Genomic DNA, 19,719 nt, shown 5'->3' with positions numbered 1-19,719 from the left:
TAAATAACATGTAATGCGCTTGCATCACTTACTCACTATAGATATTTACTCGATTTGCATTATTTTTGTCACTTACTTACCATGGGTGGCGGGGCACAAGCGGGATCCGTTGAGAAATCTGCAAGAGACACTGTATTAAAATGAAGTCACCTTCTGCTGAAAGCAAAAAATTAGAATAAATATCGAAGTCAGACGAGATTTCGACGAGGCAGAACGCCTCCCAGGCGTCGACCACCTCTCCCTTCCCCAACAGGTTTTCGAGTTCGGCCAGTCAGTCAATAGGCCAGCGATGTATGACAGCGGCATGAGGTCTCTGGAGGCAGTTATCGTCCCCCAGAGCGACAGGCATGAGGTGATGCCGTGGTTCAGGAACTCGACGATCGTCGGGTGCCCCCCGGTCCATCGCCCCCCCTGCCGAAAAAAAATTAAGGCAGGGGGTCGCCCCCTGCCCGAAAAAAAGAGGCAGGGGGGCGACCCCCTGCCGGAAAAGCAGGGAGGCAACCCCTTGCCCGAATAAAAAAATGAGGCAAGGGGGGAAACCCCCTGCCGGAAAAAAAAATGAGGCAGGGGGTCGCCCCCCTGCCTGAAAAAAAAGTGGCAAGGGGGCGACCCCCTGCCTGAAAAAAAAAGTGGCAAGGGGGCGACCCCCTGCCGGAAAAAAAAAGAGGCAGGGGGGCGAACCCTTGCCGGAAAAGCAGGGGGGTGACCCCCCTTGCCAAAAATAAAAAATGAGGCAGGGGGCGACCCCCTGCCGAAAAAAAAGTTGAGGCAGACGCCCCCCTGCCAGAAAAAGAACGAGGCAGGGGGGCGACCCCCTGCCGAAAAAAAAAACGAGGCAGGGGGTCCCCCCCCCTGCCCGAAAAAAAAAGAGGCAGGGGGGTGACCCCTTGCCCGAATAAAAAAATGAGGCAAGGGGTCGACCCTCTGCCGAAAAAAAAAAGAGACAGGGGGTCGCCATCCCCCCCCCCCCTGCCGAAAAAAAAAGAGGCAGGGGGGCGACCCCCTGCCGAAAAAAAAAAAATGACCCACTTACCTGAGAAACGCCGGACGGTGGGCAACAGAACGGGGCGCGATGGGCCGGGGGAGGGACGGGGGGCGATGGGCGTATGGAGGGACAGGCGGCGACCGGGGGAATGCGTCGGGTGGGAGAGGGCGGCGATCGGGGGAATGCGTAAGGCGGAAGAGACGAAATAGGAAAGAGAAAGAAGGGTTCTGATTAGGGATTTATGGAAAACTTAGCGATGGATTTGGCGACGGTTGACTTTCGTCGCGACTCCATCGCAAATATACATGACCAGTTAGCGACAAAATATTTTTGTCGCTAATGTCGTCGCTACATAGCGATGAAAAAAAATTCGTCGTTAAATCCATCGCTAAATGCCGCGGGTATTGCGACAAAAATCTGACGTCGCTAAGCCATCGCTAAGTAGCGACAGATTTGGCGATGAAAGTTTTTCTGTTGCTATTTTCGTAAATATTACAAATTTTAGCAACAAATTTGTTTCTCTTGTTATTCCGCCACAAAGTTGCGACGAAAAAAATCCGTCGCAAACTTTCGTCACTAATGACCATTTTTCTTGTAGTGTGTAAACAGGTCAGACCTCCTGAAAAATGGGTGGGTCTGAGCCCAGATCTAATTAACTGTTGATACCAGGTTTGGATCTGTCTGGAACTTTCATAAGAAAAACCATACCTTGATATGATAAAGATTAAATAAACCAAACCAGTCCATACCCGATAAGATAATATTATTTGAGTTTCTTAAATTGAAAATTTATAGATCTTAGTCCGAATAAGGGTTAGACCAGAGTTACCGGAAGCGCCTAGGCAAAAGGGGAAGCGCGCTTCTCCGAAGCGCACTTCGGAAGCGCAAAACGTTGCACTTCCGAAGCGTTAGGGAAAGCATCCCCCTTTTTTGGGAAGTAGGCTTCCCTTTTGGGAAGCGCGCTTCCCCCACATTTTCTCATTTTTTTTGCTTTCCCCTCGCTTCCGGTTCACTTCCTAGGTCGTTTCTGAGACGGTTCAGAATTTTCTTCTAAGTGGTCCCACGCTTTCCCGATTCCTAAATTTTTGAAAGTGCCTCGCTTTCCGCTCCCGCTTCCTCGACTGGTAACTCTGGGTTAGACTCGAGTTTGGTATATAAAATTTCATAAATGTTGTCTTGCTTATCTAATAACCGGACACCAAATAGTCAATGGGATCCCTTCCTTGGTTACCAAACCCGGACCCTACCAGAATCTGTACAGGTCAGGATTGGGTCATACCCAAAATATTGACATCCCTGTGCACGACAGCAAGCAGTGTGCGATCCAGGGAGTGGTTAAGTGCCTGGTTATGTGACACAGCTGTGGGCCCCAAGCAATGCTGTCATGTGATTGGCTAATGTCACATAACCGGGCACTTAGCCGCTCGTTTGATCTCAAATCGTGTGTGTGCGCACGTGCAAGGGTAGGCCACCAGCCTCGGGTACTGCGATGGAGCATGCAGAACACCTAAAGGCGTGTTCAACTTAAGCCAAAACTGTAAGTGGGAAGTTGGTGCAAACACGTCGAATTAGATTTAGGTTCATCCATTTTTTTAATAACCCAAAGAAACCGCACCTGGCACGATGATCTGACCACTGGTTCAGCCTGTGGGGCCAGGCCTATCATAGTTATAGGGATTGTAGAACCCGGCCACTTATTTTTTAGTTTAGGGGCAGGGACCTCCCGATTCGACCCACCAATGGGGCAGGATGATCCGCTTTGATCCAGGAGAAAAAGTTTTAAGAAGCTTGTGGTTTTGCCAACAGCCAGCTGCATGGACATGGGCAAGAAGGTCCAGCTCATTCTCTATGTCATCCTCTATCTTCATACCCCTATTAAATCCTATGGATTCAAGTTGTTTTGATCAAATCTGACCTCAGAGATGAATCCAACAAGACCATTTTAATAAGAATCAACCATTGATTCATGTTTGTTTTTTTTGACAATTTTTTTTTTTACATTACAACATTTTATGTTTTGCCTATGGTTGATTTTTGAATTGCCAAAAAATTGGGAACATGAAATCTCAATAAAGGATAAGAAGATAGAATGACATAAGAGATGACTGAAACCCATCTAGTATTACAGGGAGAGTTGAGATCAAAGGAGCGCCTAAGTGCCATGGCTATGTGATGCTAGCCAATCATATGACCGCATTGCATGGGGCCCACAGCTACATAGTGAAGGATAGGGGTGGGCAATCGGCTCGGCTCGGCAGCCCGATGTGCCAAGCTGACCAGGCCCGTCATATATAGGTTGGGTTTGGGCCATGACTTGTACTGGGCCAAAACCCGACCCATTATATACGTGGGACAGACTTAGGCTAGCCCGTGGGCCACTGGCCTGATCCGATGGGCCCAAGTTATTTATTAATTTTTTAATAATATAAATTTTTAAAAATTAACTATTACATAGTAACTTGAATAATTATTATTATTTACCTAATTAGTTGCATGAAAAATTACTATTTGTTAATTATTACTATTTATCTGATTAGTTGCACTAATTAAGATTTTAAAAAAAAAAAAGTAATTTGGGGTTAGCAGACACGTTTTGAACCTGCAACGTCCCAACATAAGGTGAAGAATTAGTTGCATGAGAACTTGTTAATCTCTCATTAATCCATAATTTGGGTCAAGCATTTATGCATTTTAAGATTGGGTCAGGCCGAACTCAGCACATTTCACATTGGCCCGTTGGGTCAATGAGCCAAGCCATGAGCTTCTCTTCAAATCCGAGTCAGTTAAGAACCGAACCAAAACCATGCTCGTTCGGCTTGATCCATTAGCAGGCCTCACATGAAATGTGGTCATGTTAGTGTTAGTGTCAAATAGTCCTGGCACTTAGCCGCTCTGTGCATCTCTGACCCAGTGCTGGAAACAAGTACTCTGAGAAGCTGATCCAACCACATGTGCTTGGGGCCCACCTTTTTAAAGACGGTGGTCAAATCGAAACACAAAACCATCTCTTGGGGCCCACGTTCCGGCGTGGCAGAAGTGAAAGGATTGTTCCTTTTGGCCCCCACATTGATCACGTGGACCCCACCGACCTGGTAACCTACCCTCTCCCGTTCAATGAGAATGGAATGGCGGTTTGCGGTTTTCCGAACACCACGCTCAGAAATCCGCCTGACCCGCGCCTACATAAAGAGCATGAGGCTCAGAGGAAGCGGGTTGGCGTCTATGGCGAAGACCGCTCGGCACCTCGCGAAGGGCCCCGTCCTCCCGATTCCGGCCGTCTCCGACCGAGGATTCCGGCGATCAGCATCCCCCGATCTCCTGAGCCTCGACGTATCTCCCTCAGTCGCCTTCGCGATCAACCGAGCCGTCTTCCCTGGCCGTTCCCGCACCGGAGCGGTGGTCGTCCGCCGGGAAACCGCCGCACGGAGTCACATGCCGGGGCGGAAGCAGACATGCCTGTGCTCGCCGACGAAGCATCCTGGATCCTTCCGGTGCAGCCTCCACAAGCACTCCGGCGCGTCTCCTTCGCCAGCAGCCGGCCTCGCGGTGAGAAGATCGGCGATCGCGAACTCCATCGTGCGGGTCGGCAAGGCGGAGCGCGGCGAGGAGTGGGCGAGGCGAGCCCGCGCGGCGTTGATCCGGCCGACCTCGCGCCAGCTGCAGCGGAGGGCCTCCTTCCAGCCCCGGCCGAGCCGCTTCTTCGTCATGGCGGTGGCCGGTCAATAGCAGCCATCCGCCGGAAAGAGAATATTCCGGCGGGATCGCACCGGTATTCGTTTTCTTGTTCCCATGGCGCAGTGTAAGTGAATGCAGAAATTGGATGAGAGATTCGGTTCGAATCATTTTGTGCATGTGAGTTTTCTCTTAATAGGGCTTTGTAAGGAACAGGGAATCTCCGGGAGAAAATGATATCATTTTTGTTATGTCCACTTTTCCGTTATGTTCGCCGGAAATTGTTTGTGTAGGGAACTAAGGATGCAACCGGATCTGATACGGGCCGGATGGTGCTCGATCCGAACCCAACTCCAAATTGCATGCAAAAGATTCGAGTCTGGATCTGAATCCAACTCCAAATTGCATGGAATAGATTCTAGTATAGATCTCAATCCAACTCCAAATTACATTTAATTTTTATCGTATGCCCATTAGAAGAAGGCTGAAAACAAGATTTTACAAGTAACAAATAACAAATCGCTTTTTATGCCAATTCATACATGGATCCAACATAAAATGCTGCTCCAGTTGTATATCCAAAACCAAAAAATAATCTAATCAAGAAAATTCAAATCCGATCCAAGTACCAATTCAGATCTTATGTAAGTATCCGTATCCAGAATAAAGTAATAGGAGTAAGACAGCCACAATCTAGGAGAGAGAGAGAGAGAGAGAGAGAGAGAGAGAGAGAGAGAGAGAGAGAGAGAGAGGATTTGCATATGATATCCAACCGAATCCAACTCCAATTAATTAGTCATATTAGGTAAAGCAAGCCCAACCCAATTAATAAAATTGAATTTGGATTCCGTTTGTATCTACATTTGAACTGGAAAGATATCTGAATCCAGACATATCTAAAGATCCAAATTGGACTATACCTTTTTCCATTCGACTCTGATTAGCCAATATCTGATTAGGTCGGATTCAATTAAGAATACATCTAAACCGAATTTGATTGGTCTTTGCACTTAATTTTCTGATTTCTCTAATTTCTTCTTTCTATGTGGAATGAGGAAACGACCCCCAAGATCGCTTTCCCAACAGTGTAAATTCGTGGAGCACCCCTTGTCTCCAGGAAGTCGCCTTGTTTGGACCCGAGCAAGAGACATAATGCCCTTTCTCCTTATATGCAAAGGGATGATGTCCATGAGAATGAAACCCTGACCACCCGTCTGCTGGCCAAGGCCTCCTACTGCACCAAACCCTTTGGGGCTTCTGATTTCTCTAATTTTCAGTGAACTATGCATAGATACAATGTGAAAAGAACAAATGGTTTTCCTATTAACTACCATCCACACATACTTTGCCATCTTAACTAATTAATAAACCATGGACTTGAGGTTAGGGGAGGGCATCAGGCCAGCTTGGGCCCGTTTAGAGCTTTGCCCGCCGGGCTTTAAGTGAGGCCCGACCTGGAGATGGCCCGGCCCATTTACTAACAGGTCGGGTTTCGGCCCAGTTCTTAACGGGCTCGGGTTTGAAAAACATCCCATGACCCAGCCTGTTGGCCCAACGGGCCAATGTGAAGCCGAACGAGTCTGGCCAGGTCCAACCCAAATCCATTGTAAATGGTAATAATTAACAAGTTCTCAACTTCTCATGCACCCAATTAATTATCTTTCTAGTTTTAACAAAATTAACGTAACTAATTATGTAAATAGTAATAGTTATCAAGTTACTATGTAATAGTTAATTTTTTTAAATTTTATATTATTAAAAAATTAACAAAATTGACGGTAGGGTTGGGCATCGAGGGCCCAGCCCGGCTAGGCCCAAAACTACTGAAGCTCGGCTCATCAGACTTTGAGTGTGGCCCGGCTCAGCCCATTTATTAATGGGCTGGTTTTTTATCCCGTTCTTAATGTGCTCGGGTTTGAAAGACAACCTATGACCCAGGTTATTGGCTTGATGAGTCAATGTTTGGGAGGCCAGTTCGACTCATACAAACCGATTTGTAAGTTATTTTGAAAATTAAGTTAACAAATTAATTTCAAAAGCAATAAATTAATAAAAAATCATAAAATTCACAATTCCATATTAGTTTCAATACAGTTAATGCCACTATTAGCTTTAGTTGCATTATTACTAAATCAATTAATTGGCTGGATCAGGCCCATCAGGTGGAACTTGTACCCCACGGGCTGATCCTGGCCCAACCCATTTATATAATGGCCCAGGTTTCATCCGAATAGCCTATGGAACAGGGCCTAAAACCCTGACTCAAACCCAGCCTATGATGAGCTGCTTTGGTTTGGCCCATTGGGCTGCCCATCCCCTGTTTGATATATATATATATATATATATATATATATATATATATATATATATATATATATATAGAGAGAGAGAGAGAGAGAGAGAGAGAGAGAGAGAGAGAGAAGGCGAATTTATAAAGTTGCATAGAGTAAATATTTGGTGTTAATGAAGGCCCGGAACAATTGAGTAGAAATCACATGTTTTTCATATATTTTAGAATTCTTTTATAAGTTTAGACCATATGGATGTGACATACAATGTTTGTTCAGTAGAAAATACATTTAGAATCATGTGATTGTAAGCAGATTTTTTCTAAGGATTTTAAAATCAATGAGATCCAATGTACCAAAATTTTGTCTTAAAAAAACTTATTATTACATTACAAAAGCATGACCCAAGGTTTCATCCGTATCAAACAAAGCATTCTGAACACATCTATTCTGTCAGATTGAGTTGATAATATAACTTGAACCTCTGATTTTCAGTTCAATAGTTTCATACCTTCATTTCATTAGTACCAAATATAAAAACCAAATTTTAATATAATAAAGCGATACCCAATGAGAATCGAAATGGAGTATCCATGTGACACAGTATAAAATAGGCTTTGCTCATGACGTCGAAAATCAGATAAAACAAGCTCAAGATCTCATTAAAATAGTGATACTACAAAAAAATTAATCCAGGACTAACTTCACTTCTCCAACTCTTCAGATAGTCAGGATATAGGGCAAAATGATTGCACAGAAATTTGTGCATTAAGCACCCCCATCACCCTCCATCAGGTCTTGGGTCCCACACTTGACAGGCCCTGTCCCCAAGATGGAGCTTAATGCACAAATATTTGTGCAAATCATATTTCCCCTGATTTTTTCACCTCTTCAGATCTGTCTTGGATCTGGGTATAAATTCATATCCAATGTTCCCAAAGGTTAAATCCAGATCCAGATCGATTTGGATACGCTTTCCATGCCCTACCGTCATATTTTTGGGAAATTTCCTTCTTAGATGCCATGAGCTGCGGGAAAACCGTCAATTACCAGACCTTATGCAACCTTTAAAGAAGATGCCCAAAGGGTTACTTGTGCCCGCTCACCTGGACTTTGTACAAAAATAACCAAGTTGTGGTTCGGATATATACCAACCCATAACTCATAACTTTCTTATTCATGGATCTGCTAGAACACCCTCCAATGGACCAAAGATATGTGCGGCTCTTGAGTACCAAACAATTTTTTGGGACTGCAACCAATATTGGTTTAAATGAGATATGGACTGTACTAATTAAATGAATCTGGTTTCACCATGTGGTCGATGGTTTTTTTTTTTGCGTATCAATCACTACTGCTGTCAAATGGGCAGGTTTGTATCGGTTACACGAGCCCCAAACAACCCAAACCCAACATGTAGGGTTGGCAGTGGACCGGGGGAAACGGGGGCCCGCCCTGCCTTGTCCCGTTTGGACCGAGGATAAAGGACATGAAATGGGGATGGAAGCCGGGATGAAGGTTAAAATCAGAACCTGTGCATGGATGGACTTACGCTTTCCCCGGCCCTGTTTGGACCAGGGATGAATGGCATGAAACGGGGATGGAGGGGGAATGGAGGTTAAAATCAAAACCCGTGTGGGGATGGACTTACGCTTTCCCCCACCCCACCCCATCCCCGTCCCAATCCCCACTTTACCCCGCCCTACCCCGTCCCGTCCCCAATCCTTCTAAGAGATGGTAATAAATTGAGGGAAAACGGGGCCCCACCCTGCCTCTCCCCCGTTTGGACCATGGATGGAGGACATGAGACGGGGATGAAGACAAGGGTGGAGGTTAAAATCCAAATCTGTGCAGGAATGAAGGTCCAGATTTTGAGACGGGGCGGGGGTGGAGACCTTGTCCCCCGTCCCCGCCCCATTCCATTGCCATCCATACCAACATGAGCTACATGTGGGCCGGGTTTGGGTCATGATTTTTGCCTGGTACTCGACCTGACCTGAGTATTTTATATGTATATTTAGCAAAAAAACTGAAATAATGTGGATCCAGGTTTGAGATTCCATTTTCATGACCAGGCAAAACCCGAACCCGATTATTAATGATATGAGCGGGTCTGGGTCTACCCTGACCTGATGGGTTGACAGCCTCATCAACCACCCACAACTATCTACTATGTTGATATTCTATTATAGGTTCGTTCTAGATCTAATCATATGCCCACAGAGTATGTAGGGATGTAAATGGATCGGATTTAGATTAGATGTGGTCGATACCATATTTGATTAATCTGATGTTGGTTAAACGGATTTGAAATTGGATTCGGATGTTGACAAACTGATACAAGATTATTTTTTTACATGTAAACGAATTCAGATTTTCGTCAAACTCGAATATTTCTCGGATTCAGTAGCAAAAAGTCAAAACCATATCCGCGTCCAATTATAACCGGATATTGTTTTGGCTTACCCAAATGCAACTAAACGGGATCAAATTAGGATATCAGATAAAATCTGGTTCATTGACATCTCTACCGCAGAGATATGTTGGGGTCCAGGGATCTCTTAAGTGCAGTCTTTGAGTTGAGCCTGCATTCTGCTCCTGTGAAGCTCATGAAATGCTTTCATGTGATTGGCTGGTGTCGCATAAGGAATCACTTAAGTGATCCCTGTATCCCGGGGTGCCCACTAAGATCCAAAGACATGCTGCCCAAAGTAGGATCTGACGTGGGGCCTACATCAAATCTGACCTTCATGCAAACAGGGATCTAAAATCCTCAGAATTGATATTCTTAAGAAAATATAAACCCATGGTTTTCATGTCCAAAGATTGGGTCGCTTATTATGAACAGATCATAAGTTCAGGCAGTTTTTGTAATTCATTCTAAACTGAAAGAAGTTGACATCAAGGTTGTTAAATGCGATGAGGTGAAGCGAGGTGTTGAGCCTGCGCTTCGCCTCTGAGGAGTACGCCTCAGGTACTGAGGCTTACGCCTCTCACAACTGGTATGGAAGCGAAGCGGTGGGAGGGTAGGCAGTAGGAGAAGGACCACGCGCCCAACTGGTACGGAAGCGAGGGGGGGGGGGGTCCGAAACCAGCTATGCTGGTGGTCGGAGAAGACTGAGCAGCCAACAGCGAAGTTCACCACCGGGGGCTTCCCCGGCAGCGACAGCATATCGGAGAGGAGGAGGCCGCCGCCAGTGATGCCGGAGCTGGACAGGAGGATGTACGGGGGACAAGGAGCGGCGGAGGAGCAGTTGGCCGGCACGTGGCAGTGGATCCACCGGCACTTGGGGTTAGCACAGCCGACGAATCGGGCGGAGGAGGAAGACTTGGGGATGAAGGAGGGGATTCCGGAGGTTGATGAGGGGCAATTTGCGCATCACAGCAACGCCTCAGTACCTTGAGCGTGCGCCTCGCCTCTGAGGCGTACACTTCAGGTACTGAGGCGTACGCCTCTCACAACACTGGTTGACATGATTGTTTGGCTCTCACATGCAGAATTATGTAAAATTATGGCTGATCTTTTGTATTTTCAAAAGTTTCCCACATCTTTTGGGCTTTCCTTTGCTAATATATATCCTTTATTTTCCACTCTAAATTATTTGATAGAAAAAATTTTCCACATCATTTTTACAAAGGAAGTAATCAAAGCAACCGAAATATGTGGTTTCTGTTACTTTCCCCTTTAGGGGACGTTTGTGTGCTACGGAAATAGCCTCGTCTGGGCATCATTTCTAAAGACCCCAAATGCAACTTTCAAACATGGGAAACTTTTCCACGTGAAAAGCAGCCCCCTTTTCCATGCAACCAAATAAAGGAAATGGTTACTTCACTAAGAAGTTAGCCTACGTTGCCACCTTTTTTTGCCATCACTTGTAAAGTTGTGGCAAATCTTTTGGCTTCAAAGGTTTACAGTGCGCCTTTGGGCTTTCCTTTGCTAATGTATCCTCTTTTCTTTTTCATTGAAAATTATTTGAGTGTGAAAACTTTCCACATCATTTGCCACCTTTTTTTTCTCTCACTTGTAAAGTTGTGGCAAATCTTTTGGCTTCAAAGGTTTACAGTGCGCCTTTGGGCTTTCCTTTGCTAATGTATGCTCTTTTCTTTTTCATTGAAAATTATTTGAGTGTGAAAACTTTCCACATCATTTAAGAAATGAAGTCACACAGCAAAGCAACTGAAGATGTTTGTCTTTTTCTCACTTGTTTTGGCATCCTCACCTTCCATCACCACTGGCCCATGTGCAAACGGTGGGGCCCACCGTCCCACAATGGAAGGCAATGAGGTGGGAAAGTAACTCATTTCAAAGTGGGGAAAAAATTTGAAGGATTGCACGAATATAGTGAGAACGGAAAAAAGAAAGTAGCTAAAAATGGGAAAAAAGAATTAAAGGATTGCATGAATGACAATGGTGAGAATGGTTAAAAAAATGCAGTTATTTTCTGCCATATGTAAAACTCTAGCTTACTTTGTTCTAAGAATCTTTTTATTTTCCTTGCATATATCGCTTGTGGTGTACATAGAATAGACAAATTGTCTGTCGTCTTTTGGAGATGGAGTAGCTTTTGGAAAAGGCGCTCTAATAAGGGCATGTTTGCAGCACCCTGTGATTCTGAAAATTTCAAAACTTCCTATGATTTTGAAAAATAATGACAAAAGAAGCATATCACATTGAAAACATGAGAAAGTTTTACCCTGTGAAAGTGATTCGTCCTATAAATCTTAAAGCCTTGTGACTTGTGAAAGTTGGTCATGGATTTGACTTGTGACTAACTTTCATACGCATTAAACGATCAACTCAGAATCTGCGAAAGCAGTGACATGACATCACATGACACATTCTCACACGACCCAATAGCAAACATGAGAAACCGGTGTCTGCAAATGTTGATCATTTGATACATGTTCTCAGTAGGGATGGCAGTGGACCGGGGAAAAGCGGGGCCCCGCCTCGCCCCGTTTGGACCGGGGATGAAGGGTATGAAATGGGGATGGAGGCGGGGACGAAGGTTAAAATCCATCCTCGTCCGGGGGTGGAGGCGGGGATGGACGTGCACTTTTCCCCCCTCATCCCCGTTTGAACCGGGGATGGAGGATAAAATCCATTCCCCGCGGGGGATGGAGGCGGGGGTGGAGGATAAAATCTTGAGGCGGGGCGGGGGTGGAGACCATGTCCCCCGCCCCACCCCACCCCGCCCCACCCCACCCCGCCCTACTGCCATCCCTAGTTCTCAGAGACAAAAACTTCATAGCTTTAGAAGCTGTGACCAAAGCGAACATGCCCTGACTCAACATTAAGGACATGTTCTCAAGCAACAAAGTAAGCTGCCCATCCTGAGGAAAAAGTGGTGGATATTTGCTTTCTCAAGATCAAAAGTAAGAGAACTTTAACAGGTATTTTCTTCACTTTTTGGGTCATTTGCTTTGATAAAATGAATCACATATTTGCAAAGCTCTAAAGAAAATTTCTCACTTGAAGGAAAAAAAAAGTCTAATTTTTCACTTGACAAAGTGGCTCGCAGGCTTTTCCAGCCTGCCTTAAATAAAGTATTTTCACTCTGACTTGGTAGCAGGCATTCACTTTCCCTATCAACATTCATGGTAGTACGGTTATGAATATCTCCCCAAGAGAAAATCATTACCTTCCCTTCCGGCTGAGGGCTAAATAAGCCCTATTTGGATCAGCATTCGGGCCGATTCACATCAATACTGACAACACTGATAAAGGCTTGCTGATTGGGAGCCGAGGAATCTAGTCTCTAACTCAGCTTGACTGGTTCGAGCTTGGGGGTAAACCACCGAAACAACTATACTCTGGGAATAAAAGATAAGCAAGTCTTTCTTAAGGACATTTTTTTCTATAAAAACAATACATAGGAACCATTTTCTATTATATGATTTTTTTTCTCAGTTTTGAAAGTGACCTGAGGCCCAATGCAGAAATAAGAAAGTGACCAAAATTCTTCATTCAAAACTGAAATAATTTTTATGACCTATGAAAACTTTCTCCACTTAAATCAAAATTTCCCTTTTCTTAGCCAAATTTTTCCCACATCTGAATGTTGCCTACAAGCAATGCGGGTATCTGGTGTTGGATTTAATAATCCATCGAAAGGAAAGAAGGATTGAATCCATGTTCTCGTTAAACCGTTGAAATCAAATCTTAAATAAACTTAATGCAGAAGTGTTACCTGAATCTATAGCGCTTCGGTAGATCACTGATGGTATGATCTTCCAGAACTTGTATATGTGATCCTTTTTCTTTTTCTAGACCTAATGAGAGAGAGACTAAATTCTCTTTCTGACTTATGAAAAACTTGGAGAGAGGGCCGTTACATAAGGTTTTAGGACTATAAGCTAATGTGTTTAAGAGTTTATCTTCAATTCAAACCATTATAGAATTGCAGACATGGCAAGTTTTTTCACATAGTGTATCATACCATATGAGATATCGCAGAGTCCAACCTGATTAGATCACATAAATCGGGTCTGAACCTAAGACAATTTTACAATGTGTGGCTCAACGTATGTAGGCCCACACGATTTTCTAACAATCTCTCACTTGGGCCACATATGTAACCTTATAATCACACATTGTAACCTTATGAGTTCAAAAATATTGTCTTATCAATTGATATCTCTACCAATCCGATCTATTGATCATGTCGATATAGAATCAAAGCGGTCTTCATTACAAATAATGTAATTAGACCCATCAATGATCATGCATGACATAACCAAATGACATGGATCAAGTATAAATGTGAAGCATGAAAATTATAAGCAATGCGATCGAATATGCCTATTTTCAACTAGTTCTTGAAAACTTTAGTGAGATCACAACATAATGAGTATAGAATGAAACTGAAATTTTAACTTTATACCAAAGTGGCAAAAATGAAGTTTATTATACCATAGAACGTCCAAATACAAACTCTCACTAAACTAGCATATCATAAAATGATAAAACACCCATGCGAGCATTATGCTCATGAAAGACCTTGGGTGGCAAACCTTTAGTAAGCAGATCCACAACCATGAAGTTTGTGCCAATATGTTCTATCGACATCTGACCATTCTGCACTCTTTCTTTAACAACAAAGAATTTAATGTCAATATGTTTTGATTTCGATGAACTTCTGTTGTTATTGAAATATAACATTGTTGAATTGTTATCACAAAATAACTTTAGCGGTCTCTCAACGTTATCTAAAATTTGCAGCCTTGTGACAAAATTACGTAGTCATATCCCATGGTTGGATGCCTCATAACAAGTTACGAATTTTGCTGTCATGATGAAAGAAGCAATGAGTGACTGCTTGGCACTCCTTAAGGAAATAGTTCCCCCGACCAACAGGAAAACATAGCCTGACGTGTATCTGCGACTGTCTTGGCATCCCATAAAATCAGAATCAAAATACCCAATGATCTTCAACTGATCTGATTTCCTGTATGTGAGCATGTAACCTTTTGTTCTTTACAAATACCGTATAACCCATTTGACTGCTTTCCAATGATTCATACTTGGGTTACTGAGATATTTGTTTAACATCTCAATAATGTACGCTAAATTCGGATGCATACATACCTGAGCATACATAAGACTCCCTACAACATATGCATAGAGAATATGTTCCATAGCCTTAATTTCAGACTGGTGTTTGGGGCACTGAGTGAGACTAAACTTGTCTGCTTTAGAAACAGGAGTATCCTCTGGTTTGCAATCCGTCATGCCATACCTTTTTAGAATCCTTTCAATATAGCTCTTTTGTGATAATCCAAGAATACCTCAAGAACGATCTCGATGTATTTGGATCCCTAATACAAAAGAGGCATCTCCAAAATCTTTCATTTCAACTTTTTTTTGTCAGAAATCACTTTGTTTTGTGCAGTATGCATATATCATTACTAGAAAGCAATATGTCATCCACATAGGAAATTAGGAAAATAAATTTACTCTCACTGAATTTATGATATATGCATTCATCAATCACATTCATCTCAAAACCAAACGAAAGAATAACTTGATGAAGTTTATGATACCACTGACGAAAAGCTTGCTCAAGTCCATACATGAATTTCTTTAGTTTGCAAACCATTTTCTTGGCATCGCCTGAGATAAAATATTCTTGTTGGACCATGTATATTGTCTCATCGATGTCCCCATTAAGGAATACAGTCTTAACATCCATTTGATGTAGCTCTAACTCATAATAGGCCACAAGTGCTATCATAATCCTGAAAGTGTCTTTCGTAAAAACCAGTGAAAAAGTCTTTGTGTAGTCAATGCCTTCCCTTTGAGTAAACCTTTTTTCAACAAGACGGGTCTTATATCTTTGCACATTACCCTTTAAATCTCTTTTGGTTTTAAATATCCATTTGCAACCAATGAATTTCATACATTCGGGTAATGAGACAAGATCCCATACATCATTGTCCCTCATGGATTTAATCTTCTCATGCAATACTTCAATCCACTTTTGAGAGTTAAAACTTTATGTGACTTGATGAAGGTTGGTTGGATCATCTTCTATTAGGTCAGTATCACCCTCATGTTCTTGTAGAACAATAATATAGTCATATGAAATTGTCCTTCTTCTCTCTTTAGTGAATTTTTTTAATGGCACTGGTTCTTGAGGTATTTCTTGAGGTTGTTAAGTTTGAATTGTAGGAGTAAAAATTTGATTTTGGATAGGGAGATGTAAAGCATTACCTTGATCTGAATTTATGGGAACAATATCAAGAATGAAAATCAAAAGAGAAAAAGTCTCTTCTTCAAAAGCAATGTCTTTTACTTTATCACTCCCCCCAAACTCAGCACCCTCAAAGAAACAAGTGTTTCCCGTTTCGAAAAATGACTAATTCGCAGAGTCATAAAACTTATAGTCCCTAGTCCTTTCAGAATACCCAACAAAATAACAGCTAACCGTTCTGGAATCCATTTTATTTTTATATGGTCTGTAGGGCCTAGCCTCAACTGAAAATCCCCAAATATGAAAATGTTTTATACTAGGCTTTCAGCATGTCTACAATTCATATGGGGTCTTAGTTACTGTTTTAGAGGGTATGTTGTTCAAAACATAAACTGCAGTCTTTAATGCTTTTCCCTAAAGAGACTCTAGTAAGGTATCATACTCCTTACCATATTCTTAAGAATCATGTTTCATCTTTCAGCAATACCATTCATGCTAGGGGTGCTTGACATGGTATACTGAGAGACGATCCCACATTCCTCTAGAAATTTAGCAAAAGGCCTTGAACATTGTTCACCTGATCCATCATATCTGCCATAGTACTCACCACCACAGTCAGAATTCTTTTGCCAAGTTAGTTTTCAACTTCAGCTTTAAACGATTTGAACACATCTAAGGACTGAGATTTTTCATGAATGAAATATCGGTACCCATAACGAGAATAGTCGTCTATGAATACAATGAAATATTGTTGACCATTCTAAGAAGCCGTAGGGAAGGGTCCACAAATATCTATATGGATTAGTTCTACGATGTCTGTTCTCTTTTCGGTACCTAATTTTCTTATGTTTGTTCATTTTCCTTTTATACACTCAATACAAACCTGAAAGTCAGTGAAATCAAGAGAATCGAGAATCTCACTTGACACAAGCCTTTCAATTCTTTGTTTAGAAATATGACCTAAGCGCTTATACCATAACAAAGAAGATTTCTTATTTGTCAATTTTTGTTTTATACCACGAGAACTTAATTGCAATGTTTCATTAAATGAGGCAATAGTATCAAGCAAATAAAGGTTATCAATAGTAAATAAAGAACCAGTCCCAATAAAATTTGAATCAAGAAACAATTTAAATTCATTATTTTCAAATAAACAAGAATAACCGTATTTGTCCAAAATGAAAATAGAAATTAAATTCTGCCTAAAAGATGATATAATAAATGTTTCTTTCAAATCCAAATAATTTACAGTCTTTAATAACAATCTAAATGTCTCTATTACCTCGACCTTAATTATTTTGTCATCGTTCACATAGATGAATCTTTCAGCATCAATTGGCAGCCATCAACTTAGGCAACCCTGCATAGACACACTTATATGAGTGGTAGCATCAAAATTCATCCACCAAGCGTGTTCGGGCACATAGGTCAAATTAACTTCAGAACAAATCAAAGTAAGAGCACACCTTTTTCTCATGCTAGGCATGATACTTGGTATAGTCCTTCTTCATATGACCCTCCCTTTTGTAAAAAAAATAATTTGACTTTGGGTTCTGATGTCTTTTTTATTTTTTATGTGATTGAGGGTCAATTGTAGCTTCCTTAGTTCTTTTCTTTTTTTTGAACCTGTCCTTAGAGGTTACAACCAAATAAGCACTCTCAGTCTTTTCTTACTTCATCCTATCGTCTTCTTGCATATAGTGCGAAATAAGCTCATTAAGAGTTCATTTTTTCTTCTGACAGTTCTAACTGACCTTAAACTGACTGTATTGTGCAAGAAGAGATATTAAAGCCAAGTGCACGAGTAAGTCCTCAGACAACTCTAACTTTAGTGCCTTGAGTTTTGAAGCAAGATGAGACATCTCCATGATATACTCCTGAATGTTTCCTTTGCCCTTATACCTCAATGAAACAAGACTCAAAAGAAGAGTATTTTGTCTCAGCCTTTTCGTTTTTTGCAAAATATTTTTCAATTTCTTCAAGAAAATGTTTGACATTTACTTATTCTGACATGGTTCCCGTGAATGATTCAAGAATTGCATATTTCATGATCATGAGACCCATGCAATTAAATCGATCCCATCGCTTGGAGTTCTTTTTGTCCTCAGTAGAACTCCTATCCGTAAGAGCGGGGGGTTGATCTTCTCATAGTGCAAGATCCAAATCCATGCATCTAAGAACAATCATAACGTTCTCTTTCCAGTTCTTGAAATTGAAACCACTCAAAATAAGGATAAAATTAATGTTTGCAGATATTGTAGAAGCGGAGGTATTAACTGAATAAAGAACAAACAAGTTCACGATTAACATACATTTTTACATGCAATAACATAAAATAACATATTTAAACAGTGGTGAACCCTATTACAAGATACCCAACACAACGTTGATACTTAATCTTTGGACAAAAGTGTCAACTTATAAGTGATACTCTTAATACAATAATCAAAACATAGACAATTAGTCTTGTCAAACAATGAGTCTTTCTTTGAATTGACTCGTTATTTATATAGAAAGCTAAATAATTATCCCATATTTATTAATAAAAGCATAAATTTGGGTTCGGCCAAATAGTAATCTTCTTTTGGGTTGATCACTATTTATATAAACCACAAACAATAAACATCACAATATTCCAAAATAAACAAACCTATACAACAAATGTTACTTTGGCAACATGTTGATTTAATTAATTCAATTTAAAAAATATTGGATTCAGAACCAAAAATAATACCAACGTTCAAATATGTCTACATATACATATAAATATAATTAAGTATAATAAAAAAAGTGCATGGGTAAAAAATTAGCAAAAAATAAGCCCTGCCAAAATGACCCATAATGTGCTCCAAATAACCTCATAATAAAATCCTTAATTTAATTACTCAATTTTTTTTTATTATGAGGTGCTTACAAGGGTCAAATTGGGCCTAACCCATCATGGGTCAGTCCCTAACACCACAATCGACACCAAGCCTGAGCTAACGGGTGAGGTCTGGCCAAACCCAACCCGCGGGTTTGGCCAAGCTCGGCCCGACACGGGTCTGTCCTGGTTTGAGATAGGCATTATGGGCTGACCTGGTTCGGTCCCCTTAACCTGATGGGGACCGAACCAGGTCAACCCATAATGCCTAACCCGGCCTGGTTCGGGATGGATCACCTGGATTGCCCCAAAGTGGTTGGCTAAACTGGCCTCAGCTTAATGGCCGAATTGGCTCTGCGCATGAGGCGGTCGAATCGTCAGATCGACCGACAAATGAACCTGCCTCGACAGACAATAGTTTAAAACGAAGAGGCCTCCGACTGACGCCGGCCCTGGATGCCGCTGAACCCGGATCACACGGCGATGGTCAGCCTTGGATGCCACAGAACCTGGATCGCATAGCGATGGCCGTGGTCGGCCCTCGATGCCGCCGAACCCGAATCACACGATGATGGTTGTGGCCGACCCTAGATGCCACCGAACCCAGATCACATGGCGATGGTCGTGGTCGGCCCCGGATGTCGCAAAATCTGAATCAGATAGCGATGGTCGTGGTCGGCCCTACAAATCATTGCAACAACCAGACTTCTATAATATTTTCGGTTCTCGCCGGTCGATGGCCAATCTGGATGTCGTCTGCTGCCAACGAAGGACCGAACAAAAAAAAAAGTCACTGTCGACCCCAAAAATGATGGGTCTGGATGGGTGTCTGCCCTCCCGCCATTCGGTAATAGGGAGATAATCGGGGGGGAGGGCTGATAATCCCTCCCGTTCGATTGTCTAAAAGGAAAACGGTGAACCCATTTTTGTCAGCGTTCGAAAGATCTAAATGATGATGACTCACTGTCAGACATCGTCGTTCATCGTCCAACCAAAACCAAAGGGGAGGGCCGATTAGCCTTCTCGCCTGTGCAACCTGGGGATCCAAAGGGAAAGGGCCGAAGCCATCCGAGTACCACTGAAGCGTTCAACCATCGATCGCATCAGATCGGCATCGACAATAATAATAATAATAATAATAATAATACGCAATAAAACCGTATTTTCAACGATTCAAACGGAAACATGTGCTTTGATACAAATTATTGGATTTAATAA

General features: G+C 42.2%; 1 protein-coding gene across 1 annotated transcript; it reads left to right on the top strand.

Annotated features, from left to right (window-relative positions):
• Window positions 1-4,105: 4,105 nt before the first annotated feature.
• LOC149841975 (uncharacterized) lies at window positions 4,106-4,711 on the top strand. The gene has a single exon (XM_090000562.1). It carries the CDS (start codon window positions 4,106-4,108, stop codon window positions 4,709-4,711), a length of 606 nt encoding a protein of 201 aa, XP_089856688.1.
• The last annotated feature ends 15,008 nt before the right edge of the window (window positions 4,712-19,719 follow it).

The sequence above is a fragment of the Nuphar pumila genome, chromosome 3 (genome assembly GCF_984573655.1).
Source record: "Nuphar pumila chromosome 3, dmNupPumi1.hap1.1, whole genome shotgun sequence".
Taxonomy (NCBI): domain Eukaryota; kingdom Viridiplantae; phylum Streptophyta; class Magnoliopsida; order Nymphaeales; family Nymphaeaceae; genus Nuphar; species Nuphar pumila.
Note: the sequence above shows the minus strand (reverse complement) of the source record. Positions and strands in the feature narration are given on the sequence as shown.

What these genes read in the sequence shown, in the direction of transcription:
- LOC149841975 (XM_090000562.1), top strand. Translation starts at nt 4,106, where the DNA reads ATGGAATGGCGGTTTGCGGTTTTCCGAACACCACGCTCAGAAATCCGC.